The sequence below is a fragment of the Malaclemys terrapin genome, chromosome 14 (genome assembly GCF_027887155.1).
Source record: "Malaclemys terrapin pileata isolate rMalTer1 chromosome 14, rMalTer1.hap1, whole genome shotgun sequence".
NCBI lineage: Eukaryota > Metazoa > Chordata > Testudines > Emydidae > Malaclemys > Malaclemys terrapin.
In genome coordinates, this window is record NC_071518.1 from 8,091,781 (window position 1) to 8,109,146 (window position 17,366).

General features: G+C 46.8%; 1 protein-coding gene across 2 annotated transcripts in view; it reads right to left on the bottom strand.

Moving 5' to 3' along the window:
- Nucleotides 1–17,366, bottom strand: part of LOC128849074 (hepatocyte nuclear factor 4-beta-like) — a 49,224-nt gene that overhangs the window by 5,957 nt on the left and 25,901 nt on the right. For both annotated transcript variants that reach the window (XM_054049449.1, XM_054049448.1), the window contains exons 4-7: nucleotides 10,813–10,919; nucleotides 6,496–6,651; nucleotides 5,768–5,855; nucleotides 3,180–3,332 (exon numbers count right to left, since the gene is read on the bottom strand). In XM_054049449.1, the coding sequence (XP_053905424.1) occupies nucleotides 3,180–3,332; nucleotides 5,768–5,855; nucleotides 6,496–6,651; nucleotides 10,813–10,919 (504 nt within the window). The remainder of the gene's footprint in view (nucleotides 1–3,179; nucleotides 3,333–5,767; nucleotides 5,856–6,495; nucleotides 6,652–10,812; nucleotides 10,920–17,366) is intronic.

Below are 17,366 nucleotides of genomic sequence, written 5' to 3' on the forward strand. Positions count from 1 at the left end.
ACCCAGGCCTATGGCCCCTCCCACACACTGTCCTGCCATCCCTCTCCCCTGAAGATGTCAGGGTGGCCTGGGGCTCGGGCCCACCAGTAGCTGGCCCACCAGGGGCAGCTCAGGCTGGAGCTGGCCTGGGGGTTGGGCTGGCCAGCATGGCTGGAGCAGGCCGGCCAGTGGATTGGGTGGCTGGGGCAGGCCAGCCGGGGCGCCTCCGGCTGCAGGAGCAGGGGCTCTGGGCTCCTCCGGCCATGGGGGTCGTGGCCTCAGGTGGAAGGGATAGGGCCGGTGGGCTAGCCTTCCTGAAGGGGGGGTTCACCTGCCACCCATGTTAACAAGCAAAGGCAAAGATAGGAAAAACGGGAGCTTAAAATTATTTATGCCCCAAAAGAAGTGGGCGAAGTGCTGAGGACCCAGCCACTGCCATTGAATTTAGTGCATGCTTGGCCTTTCTGAAAAACCAGGCCACTTCCTTTGGGGCATAAATATGAACGTAACGGCCTGTCTTTTAGTTTTCAAAATCATGGCCAGGATTTTTAGATAAAACAAAGGGTGTTCCTTGGAGTGGAGAGGCCTGTGGGAAAATAGATTCTGAAGGTGGAGCCAAGAAACAGCTGTTGCATGAATGCCTCGTGTAAATGTACAGATTTTCAATAGATTCCCCGTAGATTTTCTAGTTAAATTCAGAATCTTTCCCCCTATCTTCAAAGCACTCCACAGCCTGGGCACAGGAAATCTGAAAGATTGTTTTAAAGCTGCAGGATAAAAACTGCAATTGACAACTCCCCTCCTTTGGCACAATGGAACTCTCAACAATAAGAATAAAGCTCATCTGTGTGGGGGGAGACATAACTTTCTCGGGGGGCTGGTCTGAGACTGCGGCATGAACTCCCCCAGTAACTAAAGACCTTCCCACACCGTACCAATTTCCATTTCTGCTGCAAAGCACATTTCTTTGACCTGCCTTCTTTAACATCAGAACAAAGCAACAACTATATTTATAGTTTAAAAAAAAAAACGAAGACACACCCACTGTACAAGCTTCTCACCTCGGGAGAGGCTGAGAGAACAAACAACATGTGACAGCTGTGTAGTCACATTTCTTAATGCAATCCTGGTAGGTGCTCAGATACTACAGTGATGAGCTCAGTATAAAAACCTATGTAGAATAGTAAAGGGCAATCAGGATCAAAAACTATCTATCCTACGTAGTGAAAATAATCCTGAATGGATTTTGGAACCATCCAGTGCATGCTCCATGAGAGACCATCCGATTGTCCTAGGGGACTTCAACTGTGCAAATATCTTTGTGGGAATGGCACAGTAACCTGAAAGGGCTAACTGCGGGATCACACAAGAAAAGATGATGCTCAGGGCACCTCAAACCACAGACTGGGTCTGAAATACACTGCCCTGCTGGACCAGGAAAGAGGCTTTGTATACTGTAACTAATGGAGATGGTACTTCTGGTATCTGCCTTAGCTTTTGCAGCGTATAAGTCTAGATGTGATATGCAGCGCATTTCTGTTATTTTAATTGGATTTTCTCTGTATGTTCCTAACAAATCTTTTCTTACTCCAATCCAGGCGGATTTAGGCTGTTTGAAAATTTCATACAGACTGTCCCAAAGAATTGAAGCAACTTTCAATGTTTAAGGAGAGGTGGGTAGGGCTGGGTGCCTGCAGTTTAGTATGTTCAGGACAGTCATGAAGAGTATGGACTAAGGAGACCTCTTCCATTAGGTATGTTGCTTCAAGGCTGCAGCCCTCCAGCTACACAGGAAACGGCTCAGGGCCATGATGAGAAAAGAGTTGAAGACACATACGGTGACAGGTAAGTGCCAATAAAAGAATGTCTCATTTAGCGTTGGCCTAGGTTCAGTTCTCCAGCTGTAAAATGAGGATAAAAGCACTTCTCTGACTCAGAGGAGTGTTGTGAAGGGCTCAGATATTACCGTAATGGGGGCCATGTGAGTAAAAGATAGGTGTGGGGGAAGGGACAGAAGGATGGATGGATCGCACTCAGCAATGGGTTATAGTAAAAACACAACTGTTCAAGACCATGTGAGCTAGGAAAGCAGCAGGTCTCTAAAGTTCTACTGTAGGCCATGCCTTTGATGTGCACTCCTCTCTTCTTGTATGCGAGGTGGCCCCATCCTATCCCCTTCATTCATGGTTTGTTCTTCGTATTATTCCCCCTGTTGAGTCTAGCCCAGCGTTCAGCAACTTTTGGTCAAACAACTCAACTCTAATAAGTGATAAGACACCAAAAGAGTGTTATTTTTTAGAGCCCCGCCCATTTGTAATGCTCTCACAAACCCTGGAATGTGTCTTCATTTGTCTCACTTGGAGACTAATCCAAAGCCACTGAAGTCAGCGGAAAGACTCCCATTCGTTCTGACGGGCTTCAGATCAGGCCCTAATTTCCCGTTCTCTTTTCCCCAACTCTTTTCTTTATTCTGTCATTTTGTACTCTGAGCGTGAGACGTTGCAGCATCCTTCCTGATGTTGATGGAAACTGCAGGCAATCAACACTTCTCATGGCCTAACCATTTGTGAATTTTATGCTCCCTCCCAGCCCCGATTTAATCCCCATTCTGTTGCTTGGTTAATTCACAGAAAAATAAAATATAGGCATGCGTGTCCTCATTTTCTATTGATATACATCACTAAGTGAGGCCAAACTCTGGAAGCAGCTCAATTCCTGCAGGTTCTGTAAGGTTTCGCATGTCTCCCGGGCTGGAGCTAATGCTTTGCAAATAATAGAGATGTCTGCAGGAAAAGACCAGTTTTAGCTTGCCTGCTAATGCACTGCTAAGCATTATTCCTTTACAGCTGAGAGCCAACTGAAAAGCATAACTGCAGCCTAGGAGTTGTCATTAGTAGCCACGATAGCATACAGATTCTGGGATTCCTAATCCTTGACCTAATGACAAATCCCATCATTTCTGCTTTAATACTTACAAACCTTGCAATTAGGCTTCTTAGGGGAGATGAGGGAATGGAGCACCACAAAATGGAGGAGGATCAACAATACTGGCATTTTCAAGAAATGCCATAAATGATCCATTTTTTTTTCTCCCCTCACTCCACCCATTCATGTGCCATTTTATTTCTATCAAGATTCTTCTCTTGGAATCCCATGATCTGCCACTGATGATAGTGGTTTGGTAAATCTGAGACACTTACCCGGGTCAAAAAATATGATTGCTTTGAGGCACGCATACTCATTGTCATCAACCTGGATGTCACGTAAGGGCTTTACCAACTCATCCAGGATTCGAATGGCTACGCGAGCAATTTCCAGTTCTGGGCAGTGCATTGGAATGATGAAATCATTTCCTGAGGAGATGAAAAAACATCAGTATCAGCCATTTACACCAGTTCTTTGGACATGGTGCATTACAAAATCACCCATTTCGTCAGACACCGACAGCCATATTTGCAGAAGGCAGCACGTGATTATGGATAATCTTGACTGTTTTTAGATGATAGAAGAAAACACCATCTTAAATTACAAGGAAATATCGATCTAATCTAAATTGGTTCTAATCTCTCTTTAGTATTTCTAAGGGACCTATCACCTTAATTTCTAGGCATCAGTGTCTAAGGGGATGTCTACATCACAGAGTGACAGGGTGATGGTAGCATGGTATGCATACCTGTGTCAGCTGTAATTTAGCTAGCACGGGTAACAATAGCAGTGTAGACGTGGCGGCACATGTTAGCAAGCAAAGTACTTATCCCGGGACCTCAGGGGGCTTGGATTCTGGTTGCTAACCTGTGCTGAAACTGGTGCCACCACATCTACACTGCTACTGTTACTCATGCTAGCTAGATTAAAGCTGACATGGGTATGCGTACCCACACTGCAATCACACCTTCCCTTTGCAGTGTGGACAGAGCCAAAATGCGGAGTAGAACAGTGAGCATTCACTATGCATTAGCAGAGGTAACATTTACATGCTGTCTCTAACTAAAGCATCATTTTAATTTTCTGACTATTCCAGCTCCAGCACAAATACATTGAACCAAAACTCCAGGCCTCCAAGACCCATGTATGAGTCTCCCCACCTGGTCTGGAGATAAGGAGTGATCTCTTGTCTCTGCGGTATTTCTCCCCTTGCTTTTTCCTTGAGCCAGTACCAAGCTATCCATGAGTCTGGGGATCTATGCAGTGGGAGTTCTATGGGGCCGAGAGGATGCATCTCTCCACTGGCTCTGTGGCGTTTCCCTGGCAGGACAGCACAGCCCTGGGCAGTAACGATCCTCCTTAAAGAGGGCTCCTATGGAAACTACTGACTGTGGAAGTCCTATCAGAGCGGCTCTCTTGGAGTATCAATGCTGTTAGGCAGCATAGGGTAGCTGGGCTCCTGCTGATCCTTCAGTATCTGTGCAGATCCTGGTAATACCTGGGGTCTGGGAACCAGCCTCATGACCTGTTTATTCCCCCCTCAGTGGACCATGGGGAAGAAAGCACCTCACAGAGAACCTCATGGAGATTTTCCTGCCCTTAGTCCTATGGGTTTTTCCTTGGGATGCAAAGATAAAGCCCTGAATTTAAGGGGTGACAATTACAGTCTTTAAGTACCTACTTGGGGAACAAATATTTAATAATGGGCTCTTCAATCTATCAGAGAAAGGTATATCAGGAGCCAATGGCTGGAAGTTGAAGTTAGACAAATTCAGACTGAAAATAAGGCACACATTTTGAACAGTGACAGTAATTAATCATTGGAACAATTTACCAAGGATCATAGTGGATTCTCCATCACTGACAATTTTTAAATCAAGATTGGATGTGTTTCTAAAAGCTCTGCTTTAGGAATTATTTTGGGAAAGTTCTATGGCCTGTGTTATACAGGAGGTCAGACTAGATGATCACAATGGTCCCTTCTGGATATGGAATCTATAATAATAATATATGGAGATACACTTATCTCATAGAGCTGGAAGGGACCTTGAAAAGTCATTGAATCCAGCCCCCTGCCTTGACTAGGCAGGACCAAGTACTGATTTTGCCCCAGATCCCTAAGTGGCCCCTCAAGGATTGAACTCACAACCCTGGGTTTAGCAGGCCAATGCTCACACCACTGAGCTATCCCTCTCTCCTGTGGCAAATGTGGAATAATAATTTATTGTACAAGTCAATTAGATACTCAGAGGCATAAACCTAACAGAGAGCAAAGCATGTAGGTTTCTTCCTCCAAACTCATTGTAAGTCTGCCCTCCAGTGTTCCAAAGCTGGGTTGCCACAAGGCTTATTGTGCCTAAATTTAAACCTGGAGGGAAGCAAAATCGAGTAGCTTTATATCGACATTCTAGCAGTTATAGAAGCAGAGGGGTGGAAGGTGCATGTTTGCATGTAATTTGGTGTCATTCTGTAACTGAAGTTATCATGTCAGTGGGCCACAGTTTAGTTTGTATTTATTTATTTTTCTTAGTCATAACAAAAAAATTTCATCCTAGCAGCCTAAATTATCAATACAATGATGATCTTGTCTATTTATATATTGTCTGACATCCAGAAAGTTCCCCAAACTCTTTGGTTTACAAACAGATGTACAAGCTCTATGGAGAGAGGACTTTATCCACCATGGCAGTGCGGCCACCTCTGGAGAAAAGTAGCAACAATTTAACAGCATAAAGCATAACAGGTGAAATATATCTTAGCTAGCTGAATGCAAGGGGAATTGCAGATGGGTAGGATACATAATAATTATCCAGCATGTAAATCTGTGCAAACTTCAAAGCAGGAATGAATTATATTATTTTACCTAATAATAGAAAATCCGTATATGGTATTGACCGTTTAGCAACTCCCAGGAGTAGGTGCTCTCCTGCATGGGCTCTTAGCAAGACAACCTGCAGATTACAGGGAAGAAACAGAGCGTATTACACTTCAACAGCAGACAGAGGAACAGTCGGGTGATTGATGTGTAGAGAATGGGGAAAATTCTGCTTTCATTTAAATCAGTGCAAATCTGGAATAGCTCCACTGTAGTCAATGGAATTACTCCTGGGATAATTGAGAGCAAAATCTGACAGTAACTTGACTATACTTTGGCTCTTCAGATGTTAGAAGCATTACATTTACAGAACATTAAAGCAAAACTCATTTTGCAAAGCAAAAGCAAAGGAGAACATGTTTTATTTGATATTGCCCTGGAAACAGTGGCTCTTGGACCCTTCTACCAGCAGATGATGGTAGAAAAAAATACAACCTCCCTTTTGACCCATCATTCCCAGTGCTGGCTCAGCTGATCATATGCAATATTTTTCTTGTCTTCAGTGGGTGGCAATCATTTCTAATTAATTAGTAATAACAAAAGCCTGGCCCTTTAAAATTCCACCTCTCCTGCAAGGAATTTCTTGCTCTACATGGTGAATTCTATTGAATATCACCCAATTTGATGTTTAAGGGCAGGGACTATGTGTTTATATTACATAATTATATTAAATATAAATGGATTGAGGGAGTGACAGAGCCAGAGCCCTATTTCACCTGGTCATCCAGTGGAAGTTCACAGAATGCTGGGATATATTTCGCCCATTCGACAAGGGCTAAAAGCTGCTGTTTCATGGACTCACACACATCATTGATGGTTGCAACCTTCTTCATCGCAATATCAGCACTGTGCACTGGACTCAGAGCTGAGTACTGAAAGAAAAACAAAGCAGAATTTGTATGTAGACCAGGCTTAAGTGTTGCTTTGTTGAACAAAATGCCTGGTCAAGTAGAGTCTAATAAGTGTTTCCTACATATCACGGGATTGATGGTTAACACGGGGTTTCTATAAAGCCATTCATTTTGTCCTATTTCAAATATAACGTTTGCTATTCACAATGATTTGAAGAGAGCTGTACGTTTGATCCAGGGTTGAACATCAATGATGCAAGAATGTTGGCAGTCGCCACCAGGTGGCGCTGCGTCCCAACAGAGGCATAGTGACTCGAGCAGCTAATTGTCAGTGTGTTTTACAACAGACTCCTCTGACTTGATGAAGGGATTTTCTTTCTTTTGATCAAAAGCACAGGGTCTGAGCGCCCTGCTAATTATTTAATATGGCAGACCCAAAGAAGTAGCTCCATCAGCTCCCCCAGCCTCCCAAGCAGTGGCTTGTTATAAAATACAAACACCTCCATGCATCAATCTCCCGACCTCTTTTACAAGGTCCGTGGCGACAAATGGGCCCAGCAGTGTTAACTCAGGACTTGTTTGGGCCTCGCAAACCCAGGGGTGAATCTGCAATGTGCTAGCTTGCCATCCAGAAACGTGGTTTGTGGGCACTGCTGCAGCACGCTAACACGTCCATAGGGCCCTTTAATGAATAGCTTATTGCACTTCAGATTAGGGTGACCAGACAGCAAATGTGAAAAATCGGGACGGAGGGTGGGGGGTAATAAGAGCCTATATAAGAAAAAGACCCAAAAATCGGGACTGTCCCTATAAAATCGGGACATCTGGTCACCCTACTTCAGATTCACGCCCGGGCCCCCACGTCCTCTGTAGACAAGCCCTGAAAGGCGAAGCTCTCAAATGCATGTTGTGAACGCAGCAATTCTTGAAGAAGTGAAAACATTTTTATATGTGAAGAAAATCTGCACCTGGTGTGTGGAAGAAAAGGACCATTTGTATTGGAAATTAAAAGGATGCCCTTAGTTGTTTGTGGTTGTTTTCTTAACTCAAACTGGAGCATGTGGTAAGGGAAGAGGAAGGAAGGAGAAGATGATAGGCTTCCCTCAGTATAAATTCAAGATCTGCAAATGTAAGAGCATTATTAGGGTAACAATTGTAGAAGAGCAAAGAGCTAATAAACTGGGATTTAAACCCAACGCTCCTAAGTTCCTAACAAGTTATATACTGTACCTACAGGAATTTCTTCATGCATCATTGAAATGCAGCCACCTCTGGAGTGAAACAAAGCAAATGAAGTGGACAGCAAGGCAATGCAGCAATTTAGGATAAGAAATGAAGAAGACTACCGTATCCTACTGGACCGCCATGGGGAATTGGTAGGCGGAATGTAATTGCTCAGACCTGTAGCCAGGACGTAGATGCTAGGGTCCAGATCCTCAAAGCAATTTAGGCTTCCTGATTTCAGCGGAAGTTAGGAGCCTAACTACCTTTGTGGATCTGACCCTAGTTGCCCAACTCTTGCAATAGTTGCGATGGGATCTTTAATGTCTTCAAGTTGGCAGGAATTCAGTTTTGTGTCTCATCTGAAACATGGCACCTCCAGTAGTACAACACCCCCTATAAGGATGCTTGGGCACTGGTTCAGCCGTGACCCAGAGAGAACATGAGAAAATCATTAATATTGCTTCCTGTTGCAATTAGTTGTTCCATCTAAGTGCCATCCAAGGACTGAGTAGACTCATCCTTGCTCAGCTGGACAAGTTCACAGTCCGAAGTGGCTATAAACCCTTCTGTCATAACTATAAAGGGAAGGGTAATAGCTGTCCTGTGTACAGTACTATAAAAATCCCTCCTGGCCAGAGACTCCAAAATCCTTTTCCCTGTAAAGGGTTAAGAAGCTCAGGTAACCTGGCTGGCATCTGACCTAAAGGACCAATAAGGGGACAAGATACTTTCAAATCTTGGGGGGGGGGGAAGGCTGTTGTTTGTGTTCTTTGTTTGGGAGAGTGTTCGTCCTTGGGACTGAGAGGGACCAGACATCAATCCAGGTTCTCCACATCTTTCTAAACAAGTCTCTCCTATTTCAAACTTGTAAGTAAATAGCCAGGCAAGGCGTGTTAGTTTTCCTTTGTTTTTCTCAACTTGTAAATGTACCTTTTACTAGAGTGTTTATCTTTGTTTGCTGTACTTTGAACCTGAGACTAGAGGGGAGTCCCCTGAGCTCTTTAAGTTTGATTACCCTGTAAGGTTAATTTCCATACTGATTTTACAGAGATGATTTTTACCTTTTTCTTTAATTAAAAACCTTCTTTTTAAGAACCTGATTGATTTTTCCTTGTTTTAGATCCAAAGGGGTTTTCGATCTTGATTCACCAGGAGTTGGTGGGAGGAAGGAGGGGGGATGGTTAATTTCTCCCTGTTGTAGATCCCAGGGGGGTTGGAACTGATTCACCAGGAGTTGGTGGGAGGAAGGAGGGGAATGGTTAATTTCTCCTTGTTTTAAGATCCAAGGGGTTTTGGATTTGTTTTCACCAGGGATTTGGTGAAGGTTTTTCAAGGCTTCCCAGGAAGGGAATCCATTGAAATGGTGGCAGCCAAACCAGAGCTAAGCTGGTAGTTAAGCTTAGAAGTTTTCATGCAGGCCCCTACATTTGTACCCTAAAGTTCAAAGTGGGGATCCAGCCCTGACATGGTGGATAGCGGTGGGATCATTTTAAACCCAAAAGCCAGTTAGATTTTTTTTTCCTTCTAGCTGCTTGGAAAGCCGAGCTGGAAGTAGATAGATGCATATCTTATCTCTCCTTGCCTGAAGGCAGAGGTGTTAAGTTTTTTTAACAGGTCCTTTGTTAAGAGAAGTGTTCAAATGAGCAAACAAAGCTAAAGGGAATTTACAAGCTGAATTGTTTTTTTTTTCTTTTTACATCCTCGGGAGTAGCTAGTTCTTCTTTTTTGCTAGTTAAAAAGTTTCTGTTAACTCAGCAGCAGCCAGAGCTGAGAGCTTCCCAGTTTCAGTCAACTGCAAAGGGGGTGACCCAGCATAAGAAAACAGGAAAATGACTACCAAAGAAGAAAAAGCCAAAGAGGAGGCCCACAGAGAGGAGAAAGCCAAAGAGGGGGCCCACAAGAGAGAGATGGAGCTAAAAGAAAGAGAAGAAAAAGCCAAAAAGGAGGCCCATGAAAGAGAGATGGAGCTGGAAAAAGCCAAAGAGGAGGCTCACAAGAGAACTATGGAGCTGAAAGAGAAAGAGATGGAGGAGAGAGAAAAAGAAAGGAAGCATGCTGGAGCACATGACTTATGAGGAGAGGCTGAGAGAACTGGGATTGTTTAGTCTCCAGAAGAGAAGAATGAGGGGGGATTTGATAGCAGCCTTCAACTACCTGAAGGGGGGTTCCAAAGAGGATGGAGCTCGGCTGTTCTCAGTGGTGGCAGATGACAGAACAAGGAGCAATGGTCTCAAGTTGCAGTGGGGGAGGTCCAGGTTGGATATCAGGAAAAACTATTTCACTAGGAGGGTGGTGAAACACTGGAATGCGTTACCTAGGGAGGTGGTGGAGTCTCCTTCCTTGGAGGTTTTTAAGGCCCAGCTTGACAAAGCCCTGGCTGGGATGATTTAGCTGGGAATTGGTCCTGCTTTGAGCAGGGGGTTGGACTAGATGACCTCTTGAGGTCCCTTCCAACTCTGATATTCTATGATTCTATGATTCTATGAACTGGAAGTAGCAAAGGCTAAGCAGGATGCACCAGCCAATGCTAACAACCCCCCTCCAGGTACCACTTCCCATCCCAGAAAATTCCCCACCTACAAGGCAGGCGATGATACTGAGGCCTTCTTAGAAAATTCTGAAAGGGCCTGCCTTGGATACAGCATCGCTACAGACCAGTACATGGTAGAGCTGAGGCCGCAGCTCAGTGGACCCTTAGCAGAGGTGGCGGCTGAAATGCCTAAGGAACACAAACAACAGCCTTCCCCCCCCCCCAAGATTTGAAAGTATCTTGTCCCCTTATTGGTCCTTTAGGTCAGATGCCAGCCAGGTTACCTGAGCTTCTTAACCCTTTACAGGGAAAAGGATTTTGGAGTCTCTGGCCAGGAGGGATTTTATAGTACTGTACACAGGACAGCTATTACCCTTCCCTTTATAGTTATGACACCTTCCAAGAATGATTGTCAATGTGTTTCATACCTGCTGTGCCATCGCCTCAGCCTGCGTCAGTACAGTGATTGACAGGGATCCATTGTCCTCGTAGCTACTCCTGCGAATGCTAATCCTGTCCCGTTCATTCTGCACAGCTTCAAAGAGAGAAAGAACGACAGTCACGTGATGCATTAGAGATTGCCTTTCCCTGTCCTCACTGGTGATGGCTATTTACGATCATCGAGAACTCTGCAATTTGCTAGTCGTTTTATGAATCAATAAAGACATACTATTCAAACTGTCAACAGTTTAAGTAGAGAGACAAGGTGGGTGAGCAAATATCTTTTATTGGACCACTCTCTCATCGACAAACAGTATTACATCACTCACCTTGTCTCTCTAATATCCTGGGATCAACGCGGCTACCACAGCACTGCATACAGCAATTTAAATAGTTATTTTAATGTTAGTAACAATTTTATGAGTATGTTGCATAGGGGGGGGGAAAGATTACCGGCTGCAATGGCTTCTCTAATGAGCGTTCCAGCATGTCCTACCTGTAGGAGAGCACATGTGTGACATGCCCTTCAGTTTCAGGGCCTACTTCTGCTACTAAATCCATATGGACAGATCCTTGCACCCACATGGAGTAGTTCCAGTGGTATTTATTATTTGTATTATGGTAGAACCTAGAGTCTCTCACTGGGATTGGAGCCCCATTGTAACCCACAGTAAGAGGCAACCCCCTGCCTTAAAGAGCTCTCAATCTAAATAGACACTAGAAAATAGTCAAGGATGGAAGGGAAAATAGGGGTATAGAGAGATGACATGACTTCCCCAAGATCACCTAGTGGAAGAGTCAGGAATATAAACTTGTGTGCCTGGGTCCCATTGTCTCCAAACTATCCCCAAAGTGTTTCACAAAGTCAACCGTTTGTCTCTCTCACCAGCAGAAGCTGGTCCAATAAAAGATATTGCCTCTCCCACCTTGTCTCATACAAATCAGAGCAGAAGTGGGTGGGAAATCAGAGCCAGGGAGAAAAAATGAGGCCAAGAGTTGACAACATGAAGAAATACAGGCAGGCGGGTCCAGATGCCAAGAGCTGCAGAAGAGGCAACTCATGAAGTAAGAGTGGCGAACAAGAGTAAGAGAGGATGGTGCAAGATGAGCAGAGCAAGCTGGCAAGGGTGTAGAGAGAGAGATTAAGAGTCTCATCCAAAGGCTGAGGAAATCAATGGGAATCCTTTCATTGATTTCAATGGTCTGGAGATCAGGCTCTAAGCCCATGAGATTTGATGCAGAAACGCCATGGAACATTTGAAAATCTGGGAAGAGACTTCTGAATGGGACCCTGAAATGAATAGGAAGTTGTTTGAGGTTTGCGTGATGTGGACCCATTTCTCAGTGGTTTGTGTCCCCTACTGCCACACCCTATTGTTAGTCTCTAAGGTGCCACAAGTACTCCTGTTCTTTTTGCGGATTCAGACTAACACGGCTGCTACTCTGAAACCATCACCCCATTTGCTGCACTCACAACACTGGGAGAAATGTTGTGTGATGTGCCTATGGAGGGTTACTTTATTTCTGTCCTGTTCTATACACAGTCTTATCCACATTCATCACCGTAGTATCTGAGCTCCTTCCAGCAGCGCATTAAGAAACGTGGCTACATCTCTGCCACATGTTGTTTGTTTTCTCATCCTCTCCCTAGAGTGAGAAGCGTGTGCAGTGGAGTGTCTCGTTTTGGTAGGTGTTTTGTTGTTGTTGTTGTTTTAATACATAGATGTGGTGCTCTGTGTTTGGTAGAGAAGGCAAGGTCAAAGAAGTGTGCCTTGCTCTTGGAGCAGAAAGCAGTGAGGTCTGTGATAGTCCTTAAAGGGTAAGAACTTGGCCATGTTCCTCTAGTTGCACATGTGACAATGGAAAATCCAGTCTGGGCCTCTGCATCAGGAGAACCCAGCAACGATTGTACTGTATTTCCTGGTACTGGGACTCGGTCTCCAGGATGATTTCCCAGTGATGGGGTTGGGGTTGAGGAAGAGCAGCAATCATCTCTATGATCACTGCATTAAAGAAACCCACGGATTCTGTAACCCTCCCCGTAAAAGACCAGCAGACTTGTTCATGATGCTGATCATTCCGTACAAGAGATCACTCCTACTCAATGGACTATCTACCAAAAGAGGATGCTGGTGCATAACTAAGGAAGTAAATAAAGAAAAGATTTATTTCAAATTCTGGTTGAGGGAGACACAAATGATCGCTGCAAGAACATTTCAAAGTGTCCCATTAATAACAGCAACATAACTCCCCTTTGGAAACATTCTTCCCTTCGTACACAAGGGGGAACAATTCCCAGATCATAAATTGTCAGACATTCAGCAACTTGTTCAGACACTTGCGAAAGTGTCTCAGTTGAGAAACTATCACATTGTCTGCCAGGATTTTCTTTCTAGACAGACAGACAAACCCACTCTCATCTGCTGGATACAATTGCCCTGACCTTTCAGCTCTGGGCTCTACCACTCAGTGTGCTGCAAAAGAAAATGAATGGACTGATACCTGGCTTTACAATCAAAAGCAGTAAGAAAATCACAACTGGCCTTGGATGGGGTTCTTTGGTTCAGAGTGTTCTGCTAGCACTGGGTTTATCACAGCCTCACAGCTTTGGGTCCCCACTGTTTAATAGTGACAGAACAAGGAGTAATGGTCTCAAGTTGCAGTGGGGGAGGTTTAGGTTGGATATTAGGAAAAACTTTTTTCACTAGGAGGGTGGTGAAGCACTGAAATGGGTCACCTAGGGAGGTGGTGGAATCTTCTTCCTTAGAGGTTTTTAAGGTCAGGCTTGACAAAGCCCTGGCTGGGATGATTTAGTTGGGGATTGGTCCTGCTTCGAGCAGGTGGTTGGACTAGATGACTTCCTGAGGTCCCTTCCAACCCTGATATTCTATGATTCTAAGCACCAAATCTCTAATGGGAAGAGCTACCGCCTTCAATGACAGCAGCCAAACACCACAGAGGAATCCTGTTTATAATGCTGAGCGCCATACTCCGCTCACACAGAGAAACCCAAGTGCTTGCTTGGCTGACGTTTTGTCATCCCAGGTGAGTGCTCAAACTACTGGGCTAGAGTCAGTATCTTTTGCTCTGGCTTACTGAATATTTAATTATTTATGCAAAGAGAAATAACTCCAACAGGAGCACTTGAGAAAGCCCGAGGCTATGGCCCGATGGGTAGGGTGCTCCTCTGGAACGTGGGAGACCTGAGTGCAAGTCTCTGCAGATGAGACATTTGTGTTTAGACCTTCCACTCACCAGGTGACTTGGCTCTTCTGGGGGGGTCTCATGTTTTTTCATGAAAAATTTCGAACGGGCTCGGTTCCTTCCAATGAGGAAGGACATCAAATTCTGAAACGTCACCATTTTTCATGTAATGGAATTTTTCTGACCAGCCCTAAATGCAGTTGAAAATTGCCATTCTTGTTTTCAAAATGGAATTTTCACCCTCTGGCAGTTGGTTCATAAGCCTCATTTGCCGAACCGGGGGGGGGGAACGTCTTTGAAATAAATTATTTGCAAATACATTTTTTCCCATGGCTCAACCAGACTTAGCAACTCTTGACCCTTGAACTTTGTTAAGTACATTGGGATACGATTTGTTTACAGGACACTCTGCAAAATAAAATGCTCTAACTGTAGGGGATTTGACTATTGAAGAAAAGCCCAGCCAATGAAAAAAAACCCCTCCCCTTTCTTTGCAAACAGAAACGAGCTCTGAAAACGGTCTGTTCTGCTCTGAGCACAGAAAGCGGGTAAAGTAATAACAGAGTAACAAGTGGCTTTGCTGAGAATTACAGCTCCCTTTCATTTCTGCCTCAGTTTAGCCTGCGGAACTCTGTTCCCACCCTGTGGACTCCCTGCAGCAACGAATGATCAGCGCGATAAGCATACGCGAGGAAAGATCCTGAGCAAAGACTCAACAGTGTCCTGACAGTTCAGACATTTTGGCACAGTACGGCTCAGAAATTCAATCCGTGGTTTCTTATAGCTCAGGGAGCAGCAAGGTTTAGCCCGTAACAATAGTACAGTACATCTCTACCTACTCCTACGGACATGTTTGAAATCAAAACTCCCTTTGGTTACATACCGGGATGACGCAGCTGGGCAGACTAGGTTTAACTCTAGCAAGCAAGGGTTCTGCTGCCGTTCTTGATATAATATATTAACCCCCTTGGACGTTGCACGTTTATATTATATAACTATATGTTGTAAACTCCCTGGAACAGGCTCCTTTAGGTCATATGGATGGACAGTGGCTAGCACAATAGGAATGTTCTTTAGGACTCCCAGGAGTTGCTGCAATGCAAATATTAAATAATCATATTGTACCCAACCATGTTCTCCTAATTATCTCTTTAATCATCAGTTTAAAAGATACCAGTATTCTAAGGAGTAGCTGGATGGCGCTTGAATAAAAAAGCAGAATCCATGCAGATGTTTCATTAGCCTATGGAAAGAGTTGTGCTTTCCTATTTATCTTATTTACTTCCTTGTCGTCTTCTTTTTTTTTTTTTTGGCATTTCAAAAGGTTTTGCTTAAAAGCCACTCATGTCCTTAAAATACCAGACGGTTTAGGAGCAGCCTAAGATGCTATCAGAGTGGGTGAGTGGCAATGAGTGACAAGCCTTTGAAATGTATTTAGGTGCCTAACTCCCATTGGCACCTTTGAGGATCTGGGCCATAGTGACCAAATGTTCCCCTCCGTTCGGCAGCCTGAGTAAAAAACGAGTGTGGGGGTTTCTTCCTTTTAGGCAGAAAAATGACTGGTGCTCTTATGGGGGTCTCAATGAAAAGACCGAAGACCAGGGCCGGCCTTTGAGGTGGGCGATACGGGTCCCCGCCCAGGGCAGCCCGCCCAAGTGGGGGCGTGCGCAGGGTTTCCCACCCGACCTGCTGCCGAGAGGCCAGCTGGGCTGATGGAGGCGTGGGGGAGTGGGAGAGACGACCAGCCGCGGAGCCAGGTGACTCCTCCGGAGCAGGGGTTCCCCTCTTGTGCTCTGCTCCACATGTACAGCCGCTGCTGTTCCTGTGTTCCCCCACCTTGTCTTCTTCCTGGAGTCGCCCCTGGCCACGCCGGACTGGGAGCGTCCTCCTGTCCACTCTGCGGAGGGGGGCTGATGACGGGGTGTCCCTCTCCCCTGCACCCATGTACCCAATTTCCACTAAGCTGGGGTGACAGGACAGGGGGAATCTGTGTGTGCTGCTGCCTGTCTGGGTCCAGAGCTGCTGGCAGCTGCTTGTGTCTGAATAAGCCTAGTTCAGGCTCCTGACCCTGAGTGCTTTCTGAAAGAGACAGCGCACTCCCCCACTCAGGCACACACACACTCCCCCCAACACAACACACTCCTTCACCCAGTCCCCCCAACACACACACCAGGGCTCCCTGTGTCCAGGGCACTTCCCACCTGGGCTGGGCTGAAGCATCAGGAGCTGCTGCTCTCCTGCCGCAGGGAAAGTGACCTGGATGCAGGAAGCCCTGACATCGCTCCTTGCTCCCCACGGCCCTCACAGCTCCCTAGGGCTGCACGGGGCGGAGGAGCAGCAGTCCAGTGTAGGAGCGAGCAGCAATGCCAGTTGCTTTGTGCAGCCAGGTCAGGTTCCCCCAGGAGGGGGATGCAAGGTTTAGGGGAAAAGGGGTCACAGTGCAGGGGTTAGGGGCTCAGGGGGAGGTGCAGGGGTAGAAGTGAAGGGGCACAGTGCAGGGGGTAGGAGGACAGGTGTTGAGGTGCAGGGGCAGGGGTTTGGGTGAAGGGGGTATGCACAGTGCAGGGGTTAGGGGCTCAGAGGAGAGGTGCAGGGGGTAGGAGGTGCAGGGGTAGAAGTGAAGGGGGCACAGTGCAGGGGGTAGGAGGACAGGTGTTGGGGGGCAGGAGCAGGGGTTTGGGTGAAGGGGGTATGCATGGTGCAGGGGTTAGGGGCTCAGGGGGAAGGTGAAGGGGTAGGAGTAAAAGGGGCACAGTGCATAGGGTTACCATATTTTGAGCCTCCAAAAGGAGGACACTCAACGGGGCCCCGGCCCCGCTCCCAGCCCCGCCCCCGCCCCAACTCCGCCCCTTCCCCAAAGTCCCCGCCCCAACTCCGCCCCCTCCCCTGCTTCCCGCGAACATTTGATTCGCGGGAAGCCGGAAGCAGGTAAGGAGGGTGTGGGGGGAGGAGGCACGACCCAGTCTGGCCCCCCCGGCGTCTCCAGCCTGGGTCGGCTCGGGCCCTGGGGTGCCGGCCCCGGGCCCGGCCCCCAGCCAAGCACCCCCGGCCCGCCCAGCACTGCCGGTCCCCGGCCCGGCCCCCGGGCCCCCGGCCGAGCACCCCCGGCCCGCCCAGCACTGCCGGTCCCTGGCCCGGCCCGGCCCCCGGGCCCCCAGCCGAGCACCCCCGGCCCGCCCAGCACTGACAGTCCCCGGCCCGGCCCCCGGCACCGCACCGCCGGCCCAGCCCCCAAGTCCCCAGCTCGGCACCGCACCACCGGCCTGGCCCCCGAGCTCCCGGCTTGGCACCGCCGACCGCTGGCCCGGCCCCCAGCCCAGCACCGCTGGCACCGCAT